Raw genomic sequence first — 17,491 nt, 5'->3', positions numbered from 1 at the left:
AAGTCTCTGGCACAGCCACTCCTCTCGTTCCGCTGACGCCGACCCGCTGTCATGGTGCTGGTGGTGGTGCTGCTGGTGCTCGACCCCGCTCTGAACCGCACCGCCGGCGAGCGGCAAGCGTTGTGGAGCGGCTCGAGCTGAAGGGGGTGGAGCAGGTGGAGCAGGTGGAGCAGGTGGAGCAGGTGGAGCAGGTGGGGGTGGTGGCAGGTGGAGCACGTGGAGCAGGTGGAGGTGGAGCAGGTGGCAGGTGGTGGAGCAGGTGGAGCAGGTGGGGGTGGAGCAGGTGGAGCAGGTGGAGCAGGTGGGGGTGGAGCAGGTGGAGCAGGTGGAGCAGGTGGAGGTGGTGGCAGGTGGAGGTGGAGCAGGTGGAGCAGGTGGAGCAGGTGGGAGGTGGAGCAGGTAGGAGGTGGAGCAGGTGGCAGGTGGCAGGTGGCAGGTGGAGCTGGTGGGAGGTGGAGCAGGTGGAGCAGGTGGAGCAGGTGGAGGTGGAGCAGGTGGAGGTGGCAGGTGGAGCAGGTGGGGGTGGAGCAGGTGGAGCAGGTGGAGCAGGTGGCAGGTGGAGCAAGTGGCAGGTGGAGCAGGTGGAGCAGGTGGAGGTGGAGCAGGTGGAGCAGGTGGCAGGTGGAGCTGGTGGGAGGTGGAGCTGGTGGCAGGTGGAGCAGGTGGAGGTGGAGCAGGTGGAGCAGGTGGCAGGTGGAGCTGGTGGGAGGTGGAGCTGGTGGCAGGTGGAGCAGGAGGTGGTGGAGCAGGTGGAGCAGGTGGAGATGGCAGGACCGGCAGTGACGGGGGAGCCCCTCTTTGATCCTCAGGCTAAGCCCCGCCCCTGGCCACGCCCCCTCTGGAAGCCTTGGAGAATGTTCCGGAAGCTTCCATGCTAGCTCCGCCCATTCACCTTTCCCCCCCCCCGCCCCCCCCGGGATAGAATCTCCGACTGCTCATGATGCGTGGACTGCTTGACGGTGTGTGAATGTGACCCCACAATAATGCGGGAGATGGCGCTCGCCTATACCGGTAGGCACGAGGTTGTGAACTGAGTGTACCAGCCTGCAATAGATTAATGTGTCCGTCCGTCCGTCCCCTTTCAATACTTTAACGAAGTGAAATCTCGTGTGACTGACATCCTTTGTTTAACCACGTGAGTGACGTTATTGAGATTCACTCTCTTTGTCAGTGTCATCCTTTATTTAACCACGTGAGTGACGTCATTGAGAGTCACTCTCTTGTCACTGTCATCCTTTATTTAACCACGTGAGTGACGTCATTGAGAGTCACTCTCTTGTCACTGTCATTCTTTATTTAACCACGTGAGCGACGTCATTGAGAGTCACTCTCTTGTCACTGTCATCCTTTATTTAACCACGTGAGTGACGTCATTGGGAGTCACTCTCTTGTCACTGACATCCTTTATACTGGTAGGCACGAAGATTGTAAACTGAGTGTCTCAGCCTGCAATAGATTAATGTGTCCGTCCGTCCGTCCCCTTTCAATACTTTAACGAAGTGAAATCTCGTGTGACTGACATCCTTTATTTAACCACGTGAGTGACGTCATTGAGAGTCACTCTTGTCACTGACATCCTTTATACTGGTAGGCACGAAGATTGTAAACTGAGTGTCCCAGCCTGCAATAGATTAATGTGTCCGTCCGTCCGTCCCCATTCAATACTTTAACGAAGTGAAATCTCGTGCTGTTGGGGTGTAAAAATTAAAATTGCGCAAAATTCCAATGTTCCTACCGGCCCACCCTGCAGGGACCCTGTTTGCACAAGCAAACCATTTAGCGGCGAATTCAGACATCCGCTCGGCACGTTTTCAGCTCGCGAGTTAAACCTCGCAGTTTAGAAGTTGACTCGTCCCGAGCTTAATCACACGAAACCCCAATGTCGCCTCTACAAAGGCATTGCCATTACCTTAACAGGCTGCCATGAGGAAGTTCAGGAGGCTGAGTTCGCTGTTAAGGTCTTGGTGCAATGTTGTATTGTCATCGCAGAAGCAGCAACAGCACCCTGGGCTATTCCACAAAGTCTTAAAAAGAACCATGTATATATAAATATTCATCCATCTTACCGAGTCCACCCCTCCAGGATCCCCCACCACTGCTCCACCAACCCCCCACAAAGAGGGGTAATAGGGGTAGTGAGAGGTAATAGGGGAAATGAGAGGTAATAGGGGTGGTGAGAGGTAATAGGGGTAGTGAGAGGTAATAGGAGTAATGAGAGGTAATAGGGGAAATGAGAGGTAATAGGGGTAGTGAGAGGTAATAGGGGAAATGAGAGGTAATAGGGGTGGTGAGGTAATAGGGGAAATGAGAGGTAATAGGGGTAGTGAGAGGTAATAGGGGAAATGAGAGGTAATAGGGGTAGTGAGAGGTAATAGGAGTAATGAGAAGTAATATATGATAATGAGAAGTAAAAGGGGTAATAATAATTAATAGGGCTAATGAGAAGTAATATATGATAATGAGAAGTAATAGGGGTAATGAGAAGTAATAGGGCTAATGAGTAGTAATAGGAGTAATAATAATTAATAGGAGTAATGAGAAGTAATATATGATAATGAAAAGTAATAGGAGTAATGAGAAGTAATAGGAGTAATAAGAATTAATAGGGGTAATGAGAAGTAATAGGGAAATTGAGGGGTAATGAGAAGTAATAGGGCTAATGAGAAGTAATAGGAGTAATGAGAAGTAATAGGGCTAATGAAAAGTAATATATGATAATAAGAATTAATAGGAGTAATGAGAAGTAATAGGAGTAATAAGAATTAATAGGGGTAATGAGAAGTAATATATGATAATGAGAAGTAATAGGAGTAATAAGAATTAATAGGGCTAATGAGAAGTAATAGGAGTAATGAGAAGTAATATATGATAATAAGAAGTAATAGGAGTAACAAGAAGTAATAGGAGTAATACTAATTAATAGGGCTAATGAGAAGTAATAGGAGTAATGAGAAGTAATAGGAGTAATAACAAGTAATAGGAGTAATAAGAATTAATAGGGCTAATGAGAAGTAATAGGAGTAACAAGAATTAATAGGAGTAATAATAATTAATAGGGCTAATGAGAAGTAATATATGATAATGAGAGGTAACTCACCACGAGGATCATTCCACCCAGCACCAGAATGCTCCTCCACTGGTGCATGACGCTGCCCCGTCTCTCCTCACCACCAACTCCCCACGACTCCTACCCAGTCCAGCTCTTGCCCAGTTCACACTTGCAACCCCAAGATAGCCGAAGTCGCGACGTTTCATTCACTCGCCCACCCCCAGTTGTTGTGGCTGCTGTTGTTGTTGTTGTTGACGTTTCTGGTCCCGCTGTGTCCTACACAAGAGCCTGTTGAGCACAAACGCTCCTCTGTGATCGGGGCACGTTCAGATTCCTGTAAATCACGTGCGACACGTCACTCATCCCGACGGTGGTTTCGTGACGTTCGGAAACCCTTCGGGGCAGGTGACAGGTGACCTCATTTCACATTCCTTGCCAGACTTCAAGTGGAGCACGCGCAGTGTGTTTTTGTACGCACGTCTGCGTAATAAGGGGCCGTCCATAAATGACGTCACGCACCTTGGGTGGTGATGGTCAGACATTTGTGACGATGTGTGACCATGCGGGGGGGGGGGGGGGGGAGGGGGTTTGAGAAATGTGACGTCACATCAAAATGCGGCAACTTTATAAATAAGTAAACACGGACAACACGTTCTACTTAATTACATTTTTAAATAAATGTTTTCTCCTACAACATCAGAGTGCGGCGCCACATTAAACACACGCTACTACAATGACGATAGTTTAAAGAGATTTGAAGCATTTTTTTTTCTGGGGGGAGAGGGGTGGGCTAGAGCTTTGTGACGTCATATTTGAGGGGGGGGAGGTCAAAAATCGTCCAAAATCGCGTGACGTCATTTACGGACTGCCCCTAATGTCACGTGAACATTTACTCCGATCGCAGACGGTCGCCCCAACTTCTCACTCAATTCGATGCTCAACGACAGCCACGGCTAACTATGTCAACACCAAGTGACTATCATCGATAAACCTTGACTATGAATTAGTTAAACAGTGACAGGACGCCAGAACTCACCTGGCCGCATTCCAGGTGGCCGTTTGTATTATTATTTTTTTACATTTGTGTAAAACAAAAAATGTTAAACTTGTATTGCAGATTTTGATTTCGATTTAAAGCGTTTCGTGACTTGCAGGCAAATCAAATTTCGTGGGTCTTTCGCATGTGAGTGTAAGCCTGAGTACAATCTCAACGTGTTGTTGCTGTCGAGTATTTTAATTTTAATTTGACCGTCATCATGTGGAAAATAAGGGGGGTGAGGTTGGGGGGGGGCACTGAAAGCAGGATGTTTTAAAGGTTTCAAATTGGCTTAGCCAAGCATGCCGGTATCAGAGCGAAGCGCCGCGAGGAACGAGCTCCCCGGGGCCAGCATACGCGGAGAGAAAGCGGAGATGGTAATCGAGGGAAGGGTAAAACAGCATTAGCCGCGGAGAAATAACAACTGGTGGTGTGCCAAAATGCAGAGGCGACAGACACCACGGCAAGGGGAATTGGTAACGTGATGGTTTTCCATCTTGTCACATTCCGACGTTGGGTTTTTTAATGTTTTCAAGATGGGATGAGCAACACCAACTAACTTTGATCAATAAGAACAAACAAAAATACAGCCACCTACATTTCACCCACGGCCGCCTGTGTCAACTCCAACTAACTTTGATCAATAACTCAACAAAAATACAGCCACCTACATTTCACCCACGGCCGCCCGTGTCAACTCCAACTAACTTTGATCATTAACACAACAAAAATACAGCCACCTACATTTCACCCACGGCCGCGTGTGTCGACTCCAACTAACTTTGATCAATAACTCAACAAAAATACAGCCAGCTACGTTTCACCCACGATCGCCTGTGTCAACTCCAACTAACTTTGATCAATAACTCAACAAAAATACAGCCACCTACATTTCACCCACGACCGCCTGTGTCGACTCCAACTAACTTTGATCAATAACTCAACAAAATAACAGCCACCTAAATTTCACCCACGGCCGCCTGTGTCAACACCAACTAACTTTGATCAATAAGAACAAACAAAAATACAGCCACCTACATTTCACCCACGGCCGCCTGTGTCAACTCCAACTAACTTTGATCAATAAGAACAAACAAAAATACAGCCACCTACATTTCACCCACGGCCGCCTGTGTCGACTCCAACTAACTTTGATCAATAACTCAACAAAAATACAGCCACCTACATTTCACCCACGGCCGCGTGTGTCAACTCCAACTAACTTTGATCAATAAGAACAAACAAAAATACAGCCACCTACATTTCACCCACGGCCGCGTGTGTCAACTCCAACTAACTTTGATCAATAACTCAACAAAAATACAGCCACCTACATTTCACCCACGGCCGCCTGTGTCGACTCCAACTAACTTTGATCAATAACTCAACAAAAATACAGCCACCTAAATTTCACCCACGGCCGCCTGTGTCAACTCCAACTAACTTTGATCAATAAGAACAAACAAAAATACAGCCACCTGCATTTCACCCACGGCCACCTGTGTCAACTCCAACTAACTTTGATCAATAACTCAACAAAAATACAGCCACCTACATTTCATCCACGACCGCCTGTGTCAACTCCAACTAACTTTGATCAATAACTCAACAAAAATACAGCCAGCTACATTTCACCCACGGCCACCTGTGTCAACTCCAACTAACTTTGATCAATAACTCAAAAAAAATACTGCCACGTACATTTCACCCACGGCCGCGTGTGTCAACTCCAACTAACTTTGATCAATAACTCAACAAAAATACAGCCACCTACATTTCATCCACTACCGCCTGTGTCAACTTCAACTAACTTTGATCAATAACTCAACAAAAATACAGCCACCTACATTTCACCCACGACCACCTGTGTCAACACCAACTAACTTTGATCAATAACTCAATAAAAATACAGCCACCTACATTTCACCCACGGCCGCCGGTGTCAACTCCAACTAACTTTGATCAATAACTCAACAAAAATACAGCCACCTACATTTCACCCACGGCCGCGTGTGTCAACTCCAACTAACTTTGATCAATAACTCAACAAAAATACAGCCACCTACATTTCACCCACGGCCGCCTGTGTCAACTCCAACTAACTTTGATCAATAACTCAACAAAAATACAGCCACCTACATTTCACCCACGGCCGCCTGTGTCGACTCCAACTAACTTTGATCAATAACACAACAAAAATACAGCCACCTACATTTCACCCACGGCCGCGTGTGTCGACTCCAACTAACTTTGATCAATAACTCAACAAAAATACAGCCACCTACGTTTCAGCCACGGCCGCGTGTGTCGACTCCAACTAACTTTGATCAATAACTCAACAAAAATACAGCCACCTACATTTCACCCACGACCGCCTGTGTCAACTCCAACTAACTTTGATCAATAACACAACAAAAATACAGCCACCTACATTTCACCCACGACCGCCTGTGTCAACTCCAACTAACTTTGATCAATAACACAACAAAAATACAGCCACCTACATTTCACCCACGGCCACCTGTGTCGACTCCAACTAACTTTGATCAATAACTCAACAAAAATACAGCCACCTACATTTCACCCACGGCCGCGTGTCAACTCCAACTAACTTTGATCTATAAGAACAACAAAAATACAGCCACCTACATTTCACCCACGGCCACCTGTGTCAACTCCAACTAACTTTGATCAATAACTCAACAAAAATACAGCCACCTACATTTCACCCACGGCCGCCTGTGTCAACTCCAACTAACTTTGATCAATAAGAACAACAAAAATACAGCCACCTACATTTCACCCACGGCCACCTGTGTCAACTCCAACTAACTTTGATCAATAACTCAACAAAAATACAGCCACCTACATTTCACCCACGGCCACGTGTGTTAACTCCAACTAACTTTGATCAATAACACAACAAAAATACAGCGACTTACATTTCACCCACGACATCGTTTGTCAACTCCAACGAACTTTGATCAATAACTCAACAAAAATACAGCCACCTAAATTTCACCCACGACCGCGTATGTCAACACCAACCAACTTTGATCAATAACACAACAAAAATACAGCCACCTACATTTCACCCACGGCCGCGTGTCAACTCCAACTAACTTTGATCAATAAGAACAACAAAAATACAGCCACCTACATTTCACCCACGACCGCGTGTGTCAACTCCAACTAACTTTGATCAATAACTCAACAAAAATACAGCCACCTACATTTCACCCACGGCCACCTGTGTCAACTCCAACTAACTTGGATCAATAACTCAACAAAAATACAGCCACCTACATTTCACCCACGGCCGCCTGTGTCAACTCCAACTAACTTTGATCAATAACTCAACAAAAATACAGCCACCTACATTTCACCCACGGCCGCTTGTGTCAACTCCAACTAACTTTGATCAATAACTCAACAAAAATACAGCCACCTACGTTTCACCCACGGCCGCCTGTGTCAACTCCAACTAACTTTGATCAATAACACAACAAAAATACAGCTACCTACATTTCACCCACGGCCGCCTGTGTCAACTCCAACTAACTTTGATCAATAAGAACAACAAAAATACAGACACCTACATTTCACCCACGGCCACGTGTGTCAACTCCAACTAACTTTGATCAATAACACAACAAAAATACAGCCACCTACATTTCACCCACGGCCACGTGTGTCAACTCCAACTAACTTTGATCAATAACACAACAAAAATACAGCCACCTACATTTCACACACGACCGCCTGTGTCAACACCAACTAACTTTGATCAATAACACAACAAAAATACAGCCACCTACATTACACCCACGGCCGCCTGTGTCAACTCCAACTAACTTTGATCAATAACACAACAAAAATACAGCCACCTACATTTCACCCACGGCCGCCTGTGTCAACTCCAACTAACTTTGATCAATAAGAACAAACGAAAATACAGCCACCTACATTTCAGCCACGACCGCGTGTGTCAACTCCAACTAACTTTGATCAATAACTCAACAAAAATACAGCCACCTACATTTCACCCACGGCCACCTGTGTCGACTCCAACTAACTTTGATCAATAAGTCAACAAAAATACAGAAACCTACATTTCACCCACAGCCTCTTGTGTCAACTCCAACTAACTTAGATCAATAACACAACAAAAATACAACCACCTACATTTCACCCACGGCCGCCTGTGTCAACTCCAACTAACTTAGATCAATAACACAAAAAAAATACAGCCACCTACATTTCACCCACGACCGCGTGTGTCAACTCCAACTAACTTTGATCAATAACTCAACAAAAATACAGCCACCTACATTTCACCCACGACCGCCTGTGTCAACACCAACTAACTTTGATCAATAACTCAACAAAAATACAGCCACCTACATTTCACCCACAGCCTCCTGTGTCAACTCCAACTAACTTAGATCAATAACTCAACAAAAATACAGCCACCTACGTTTCACCCACGGCCGCCTGTGTCAACACCAACTAACTTTGATCAATAACTCAACAAAAATACAGCCACCTACGTTTCACCCACGGCCGCCTGTGTCAACTCCAACTAACTTTGATCAATAACACACCTAAATACAGCCACCTACATTTCACCCACGGCCACCTGTGTCAACTCTAACTAACTTTGATCAATAACTCAACAAAAATACAGCCACCTACATTTCATCCACGACCGCGTGTGTCAACTCCAACTAACTTTGATCAATAACTCAAAAAATACAGCCACCTACATTTCACCCACGGCCAGCTGTGTCAACTCCAACTAACTTTGATCAATAACTCAACAAAAATACAGCCACCTACATTTCACCCACGGCCGCCTGTATCGACTCCAACTAACTTTGATCAATAACTCAACAAAAATACAGCCACCTACATTTCACCCACGGCCGCCTGTGTCGACTCCAACTAACTTTGATCAATAAGAACAAACAAAAATACAGCCACCTACATTTCACCCACGACCGCCTGTGTCAACTCCAACTAACTTTGATCAATAACTCAACAAAAATACAGCCACCTACATTTCACCCACGACCACCTGTGTCAACTCCAACTAACTTTGATCAATAACTCAACAAAAATACAGCCACCTACATTTCACCCACGGCCGCCTGTGTCAACTCCAACTAACTTTGATCAATAACTCAACAAAAATACAGCCACCTACATTTCACCCACGGCCTCCTGTGTCAACTCCAACTAACTTTGATCAATAAGAACAAACAAAAATACAGCCACCTACATTTCACCCACGGCCGCGTGTGTCAACTCCAACTAACTTTGATCAATAACACAACAAAAATACAGCCACCTACATTTCACCCACGGCCTCCTGTGTCAACTCCAACTAACTTTGATCAATAACTCAACAAAAATACAGCCACCTACATTTCACCCACGGCCGTGTGTCAACTCCAACTAACTTTGATCAATAAGAACAAACGAAAATACAGCCACCTACATTTCACCCACGGCCACCTGTGTCAACTCCAACTAACTTTGATCAATAACTCAACAAAAATACAGCCACCTACATTTCACCCACGACCGCCTGTGTCAACACCAACTAACTTTGATCAATAACTCAATAAAAATACAGCCACCTACATTTCACCCACGGCCGCGTGGGTCAACTCCAACTAACTTTGATCAATAAGAACAAACAAAAATACAGCCACCTGCATTTCACCCACGGCCACCTGTGTCAACTCCAACTAACTTTGATCAATAACACAACAAAAATACAGCCACCTACATTTCACCCACGACCGCCTGTGTCAACACCAACTAACTTTGATCAATAACTCAATAAAAATACAGCCACCTACATTTCACCCACGACCGCCTGTGTCAACTCCAACTAACTTTGATCAATAATTCAACAAAAATACAGCCACCTACGTTTCACCCACAGCCTCCTGTGTCAATTCCAACTAACTTTGATCAATAACACAACAAAAATACAGCCACCTACATTTCATCCACGGCCACCTGTGTCAACTCCAACTAACTTTGATCAATAATTCAACAAAAATACAGCCACTTACATTTCACCCACGGCCTCCTGTGTCAACACCAACTAACTTTGATCAATAACTCAACAAAAATACACCCACCTACATTTCATCAATGACCACGTGTGTCAACACCAACTAACTTTGATCAATAACTCAAGAAAAATACAGCCACCTTCGTTTCACCCACGGCCGCGTGTGTCAACTCCAACTAACTTTGATCAATAACTCAACAAAAATACAGCCACCTACATTTCACCCACGGCCGCCTGTGTCGACTCCAACTAACTTTGATCAATAACTCAACAAAAAAACAGCCACCTACATTTCACCCACGGCCACGTGTGTCAACTCCAACTAACTTTGATCAATAACTCAACAAAAAAACAGCCACCTACATTTCATCCACTACCGCCTGTGTCAACTCCAACTAACTTTGATCAATAACACAACAAAAATACAGCCACCTACATTTCATCCACTACCGCCTGTGTCGACTCCAACTAACTTTGATCAATAACTCAACAAAAATACAGCCACCTACATTTCACCCACGGCCGCCTGTGTCAACTTCAACTAACTTTGATCAATAAGAACAACAAAAATACAGCCACCTACGTTTCACCCACGGCCGCCTGTGTCAACTCCAACTAACTTTGATCAATAACTCAACAAAAATACAGCCACTTACATTTCACCCACGACATCGTGTGTCAACTCCAACTAACTTTGATCAATAACTCAACAAAAATACAGCCACCTAAATTTCACCCACGACCGCGTATGTCAACACCAACTAACTTTGATCAATAACACAACAAAAATACAGCCACCTACATTTCACCCACGGCCGCGTGTGTCAACTCCAACTAACTTTGATCAATAACTCAACAAAAATACAGCCACCTACATTTCACCCACGGCCGCCTGTGTCGACTCCAACTAACTTTGATCAATAACTCAACAAAAAAACAGCCACCTACATTTCACCCACGGCCACGTGTGTCAACTCCAACTAACTTTGATCAATAACTCAACAAAAAAACAGCCACCTACATTTCATCCACTACCGCCTGTGTCAACTCCAACTAACTTTGATCAATAACACAACAAAAATACAGCCACCTACATTTCATCCACTACCGCCTGTGTCGACTCCAACTAACTTTGATCAATAACTCAACAAAAATACAGCCACCTACGTTTCACCCACGGCCACGTGTGTCAACTCCAACTAAATTTGATCAATAACTCAACAAAAATACAGCCACCTACATTTCACCCACGGCCGCCTGTGTCAACTCCAACTAACTTTGATCAATAAGAACAACAAAAATACAGCCACCTACGTTTCACCCACGGCCGCCTGTGTCAACTCCAACTAACTTTGATCAATAACTCAACAAAAATACAGCCACTTACATTTCACCCACGACATCGTGTGTCAACTCCAACTAACTTTGATCAATAACTCAACAAAAATACAGCCACCTAAATTTCACCCACGACCGCGTATGTCAACACCAACTAACTTTGATCAATAACACAACAAAAATACAGCCACCTACATTTCACCCACGACCGCCTGTGTCAACACCAACTAACTTTGATCAATAACTCAACAAAAATACAGCCACCTAAATTTCACCCACGGCCACCTGTGTCAACTCCAACTAACTTTTATTTTACCCGCCATCACAAATGATAGCAGCTCAACGGAGTGGCTGCTATCATCATCACGCGAACATTTTTACAGCAGAAATGATTTTGTTGGTTTGTATGACGAGGCTGTTGGTGGGATCTCTTTTTTTATTTTTGCATAGCTACCAACCGCATGAATTGATCAAACCAAACAGTTCTCGTTGAATCCTTCTGCTGCCAGGCCACCAAGATTATACGGCTTACCAAAAATACATAGAGTAGATACACCCCATCGTCCCATCGTCTCTACTATCAACTCCCCCACCTACAAACTGGCTCGTTTTTTGTCTGAAATCCTGCGGCCTTTCACTGGAAAAAACACCTCTGCGGTACAAAATTACACTCACCTGGTATCGACAATCACGGGTATTTTCCTGTCCCCAGACGACCTGCTTGTCAGTTTTGATGTAGTTTCCTTATTCACCAAAGTTCCTGTACCTGACACCATCGCAATCATTGAAGACTTGGTTCATCAAGGACTAAACACTGAGGTACCTCCCCTGGTGAGACACTGTTTAACCAATACATACTTCACTTGGAATGGAACTTTCTACAAACAAACTGAGGGCACCCCAATGGGCTCCCCCATATCTCCGGTTGTAGCCAACATTGTCAGGGAGAAATTTGAGACTGACGCCATCCAGACTGCCACTCTGCGCCCAACCTTATGGAAGAGGTACGTGGATGACACTTTTGTCATCTGGCCACATGGCCGGCCTGCTCTAGACCAATTCCTCGACCACATCAATTCCATACACCCAGCCATCAGATTTACCATGGAAGTCGAAAAAGATGGCAAGCCACCTTTTTTTGAATGTCCTAATAAAAAAAGAGACCTGATGGTTCAATGAGCCACTCTGTCTACAGGAAAGCTATCCATACGGATGCTTACCTGAAACCGGATTCCCACCACCATCCATCCCAGAAGAATTAACTCATCAAGACTCTGTATCATAGAGCCCAATGCATATCCGACCAGGAACACATAGCCAGTGAACTCAAGCACGTACACCAAGCTCTTAAGGCTAATGATTACTCCGACTATACAATCCGCAAAGCCATCACTCCAACCATGAAGAAGGACCCTCTTGAGGAGCCATTCAAAACCATCACTTTACCCTACATTGCGGGGATCACAAAAAAATATATCCAAAATCTTGAATAAACACAAGATCCAGGTCCGATTCAACACATTACATAAAATCCGTGATCTGGTTCCGTCTGTAAAAGATGTGATTCCGGACATACAGTACCCTGGCGTCTACAAACTAAGTTGCCTCTGTGGTAGTAGTTACATTGGAGAAACCAAACGCCATGTCTCGGACCGCATCCGTGAACACAAAGCAGACCTAAAACACGGTAGGACCAACACCTCGGCCGTGGCAGATCACTGTTATAATTCAGTAGGCTCACATGCCATTGACTTCTCCAAGACAGAGGTTATTTGCAAGCCATCTGGCCAGCATGAGAGATTCGTTCATGAGGCAATCCACATATATACACAGAGACTATTTCAACCGAGAAGATGGATTCTGGCTTAGCAATCATTGGAAGGATTTAATAAACCATTTCGGGTCTTAATTGATTGTTCACGCTAAGGTTGGCTTTCAGACCGCATCCATTATTTTAGTCTCCCCCCTCCTCTTTTCCGAATATAGATGGACTCGTCGATCTGAATAACTGCCAAATCGCTGTCCGTGGTGCTAACGTTATAAAAAAAACGCCACTTTTTTCAATTATTTTTGCTGTGGTTTTCACACCTGATGATGATTGCTTGTGTTGCAGTCGAAAAGTGGTGAGAATTTTAATGTTTTATATATTTTTTTAATTTATTGTTTCCCTTCTACGTGGTGACTTTACCGAAAGAACCACGAATACGAATCCCTGCAGTCACGAAAGCTTGAAATCAAAATTTAAAAAAAATCTTGTTATGTTAACAGGTACAAATGATAGCTCAACGGAGTGGCTTATCACGCGGGAATGTATAGAAGCAGCCAATCACTCCAATCGCGTGTTTCTAAATGTGGAGGACCCGGTAAGAACGATCCACGCGACCACCTAAAGGTAGAGAAAGACGCAGACTGAAAATATTCCAGCAGCAGGCGAACCCACACAGCATCCCTGTACACCGGGCGAGGTAGTCAACATCTCCTAGCCACCGCGACGCCCATGATGATGGTGGTGAATGAACGATGAGCGTTCGTCCTCACCAGTAGTTGTGATAAGAGCAGCGTCTCTGTCCCCGGGGTCATGACGCTCTCCTCTCCTCGTCACAGACTCCTCGTCACAGTCTCTCGTTAACGCGTTGACCGTCGGTCTTGCGATTGAGTGGAAGTGTGTTTGTGTTGTGTTGTGTGTGTGTGAGAGAGGCTTTAGTGTGGACGAGTGAGTGGATCGATATGTGCGGGGTGCATTTGAGTGTGTGAGATGTCGAGTGGGTTGGTGAGGCTGTTGTGTGTGTGTGTGATTGAGTGTGAGTATGAATGTGCGTGTGAGATTCAGGCTGGACGAGCGTGGACCGGTGTGTGTGTGTGTGTTTGAGCGTGTGAAGGATTCAGTGTGGGTGTGTTTGTTTGAGAGATTGAGTGGGTGAGTGTGTGTATGTGTATGTGAGGGTAGATGAGTGAGTAGGTGAGTGCGTGTATTTGAGTGTGGATGAATGAGTGGGTGAGTGTGTGTATTTGATAGTGAATGAGTGAGTGGGTGAGTGTGTGTATTTGATAGTGAATTAGTGAGTGGGTGAGTGTGTGTGTGTATTTGATAGTGAATGAGTGAGTGTGTGTATTTGAGATTGGATGAGCGTGTGAAGGATTCAGTGTGGGTGTGAGAGATTGAGTGGGTGAGTGTATGTGAGGGAGTGTATGTGAGGGTGGATGAGTGAGTGGGTGTCTGTATTTGACAGTGGGTGAATGTGTGTATTTGAGAGCGGGTGAGTGAGTGGGTGAGTGTGTGTTTTTGGGGGGTGGGTGAGTGAGTGGGTGATTGTGTGTATTTGAGAATGAGTGAGTGGGTGAGTGTGTGTATTTCAGAATGAGTGGGTGGGTGAGTGTGTGTATTTGAGAGTGGATGAGTGATTGTGTGTATGTGAGGGTGGATGAGTGAGTGGGTGAGTGTGTGTATTTGGGGGTGGGTGAGTGAGTGGGTGAGTGTGTGTATTTGAGAATGAGTGAGTGAGTGTGTGTATTTGGGAGTTGGTGAGTGAGTGGGTGAGTGTGTGTATGTGAGGGTGGATGAGTGAGTGGGTGAGTGTGTGTATTTAGGGGTTGGTGAGTGAGTGGGTGAGTGTGTGTATTTGTGAGTGGGTGAGTGAGTGGGTGAGTGTGTGTATGTGAGGGTGGATGAGTGAGTGGGTGAGTGTGTGTATTTGGGGGTTGGTGAGTGAGTGGGTGAGTGTGTTGTATTTCACAGTGGGTGAGTGAGTGTGTGTGTGGGTTTGAGAGTGTCTCTGTAAGAAGTGTGATTTTAGAGTATGGATGTCTGTGTGTGTGTGAGATTGGGGGGTTGTGTGTGTGTGTGTGAGTATGAACGAGTGTCTCAGTCAGTCTGTCTCTTGTCACCAATCTTTGTCGAACATCGTTGGCGGTGATCGATTGCGGGTCTTCACAAAGCGCCTCATTGGAACAAATTTCACTTCGAACAAACGAATCACATTGGCCTGGCCATATACGGAGATCGCTTCAGTACTTCCGGTAAACGGTCACCTGGAATGCGGCCAAGTGGGTTTTAGTATCGTGTCACTGATGACCATTAAGGGCCGTCCATAAATGACGTCACGCACCTGGGGGAGGGGCGGTGGGGGGTCAGACGTTTGTGACGAAGGGGGGGAGGGGATGGGGGGGGGTTTGAGAAATGTGACGTCACATCAAATTGCGCAACTTTATAAATAAATACAGACGACACGTTCTATTTAAAGTTTGATTTAAAGCTTTCGTGACTGCAGTGATTCATATTCTTGGTTCTTTCGGTAAAGTCACCACCACGTTGAAGGGAAAACAATGAAATAATAAAAATATAAAACAATACAATTATTATTAAAACAATAAAATTATTATTCTTGGTTCTTTCGGTAAAGTCACCACCACGAACATAGTAGAAGGGAAGCGATAAAATAATAAAAAAATATAAAACAATAAAATTATTGTAAAACAATAAAATTATTATTCTTGGTTCTTTCGGCAAAGTCACGTTGAAGGGAAACAATAAAATAATAAAATATATTACATATATATTGTTTTATATGTATTTTATTATTTTATTGTTTCCCTTCAACGTGACTTTACTGAAAGAACTAAGAATGCGTTCTATCTTAATTAAATAGACTTTTTAAATAAATGTTATCTACCTACAACATCAAGGTGCAGCGCCGCATTAAATACGCACTACAATGACAATAGTTTAAAGCGATTTGAAGCATATTCTTGGTTCTTTCGGTAAAGTCACCACCACGTAGAAGGGAAACAATAAAATAATAAAAATATAAAACAATAAAATTATTGTAAAACAATAAAATTAATATTCTTGGTTCTTTCGGTAAAGTCACCACCACGTAGAAGGGAAACAATAAAATAATAAAAATATAAAACAATAAAATTATTGTAAAACAATAAAATTATTATTCTTGGTTCTTTCGGTAAAGTCACCACCACGTAGAAGGGAAACAATAAAATAATAAAAATATAAAACATTAAATTATTGTTAAACAATACAATTATTATTCTTGGTTCTTTCGGTAAAGTCACCACCACGTTGAAGGGAAAACAATGAAATAATAAAAATATAAAACAATAAAATTATTATTAAAACAATAAAATTATTATTCTTGGTTCTTTCGGTAAAGTCACAACCACGAACATAGTAGAAGGGAAGCGATAAAATAATAAAAAATATAAAACAATAAAATTATTGTAAAACAATAAAATTATTATTCTTGGTTCTTTCGGCAAAGTCACGTTGAAGGGAAACAATAAAATAATAAAATATATTACATATATATTGTTTTATATGTATTTTATTATTTTATTGTTTCCCTTCAACGTGACTTTACTGAAAGAACTAAGAATGCGTTCTATCTTAATTAAATAGACTTTTTAAATAAATGTTATCTACCTACAACATCAAGGTGCAGCGCCGCATTAAATACGCACTACAATGACAATAGTTTAAAGCGATTTGAAGCATATTCTTGGTTCTTTCGGTAAAGTCACCACCACGTAGAAGGGAAACAATAAAATAATAAAAATATAAAACAATAAAATTATTGTAAAACAATAAAATTAATATTCTTGGTTCTTTCGGTAAAGTCACCACCACGTAGAAGGGAAACAATAAAATAATAAAAATATAAAACAATAAAATTATTGTAAAACAATAAAATTATTATTCTTGGTTCTTTCGGTAAAGTCACCACCACGTAGAAGGGAAACAATAAAATAATAAAAATATAAAACATTAAAATTATTGTTAAACAATACAATTATTATTCTTGGTTCTTTCGGTAAAGTCACCACCACGTTGAAGGGAAAACAATGAAATAATAAAAATATAAAACAATAAAATTATTATTAAAACAATAAAATTATTATTCTTGGTTCTTTCGGTAAAGTCACAACCACGAACATAGTAGAAGGGAAGCGATAAAATAATAAAAAATAT

At 43.3% G+C, this 17,491-nt stretch overlaps 1 protein-coding gene across 1 annotated transcript in view; it reads right to left on the bottom strand.

The window, feature by feature from the left end:
* The window catches only part of LOC116958021 (uncharacterized), a 30,420-nt gene extending 14,978 nt beyond the window's left edge, over positions 1–15,442 (bottom strand). The window contains exons 1-2 of the mRNA XM_076058091.1: positions 14,050–15,442; positions 3,098–3,337 (exon numbers count right to left, since the gene is read on the bottom strand). Of these exons, the coding sequence (XP_075914206.1) occupies positions 3,098–3,145 (48 nt within the window). The 5' untranslated portion in view covers positions 3,146–3,337; positions 14,050–15,442. The remainder of the gene's footprint in view (positions 1–3,097; positions 3,338–14,049) is intronic.
* Between the last annotated feature and the right edge of the window lie 2,049 nt (positions 15,443–17,491).

Source organism: Petromyzon marinus, assembly GCF_048934315.1.
Source record: "Petromyzon marinus isolate PM22_M1 ecotype Great Lakes invasive population chromosome 68 unlocalized genomic scaffold, UKy_Petmar_22M1.pri1.0 chr68_unloc.1, whole genome shotgun sequence".
In the NCBI taxonomy this organism is placed as follows: Eukaryota; Metazoa; Chordata; class Hyperoartia; order Petromyzontiformes; family Petromyzontidae; genus Petromyzon; species Petromyzon marinus.
Note: the sequence above shows the minus strand (reverse complement) of the source record. Positions and strands in the feature narration are given on the sequence as shown.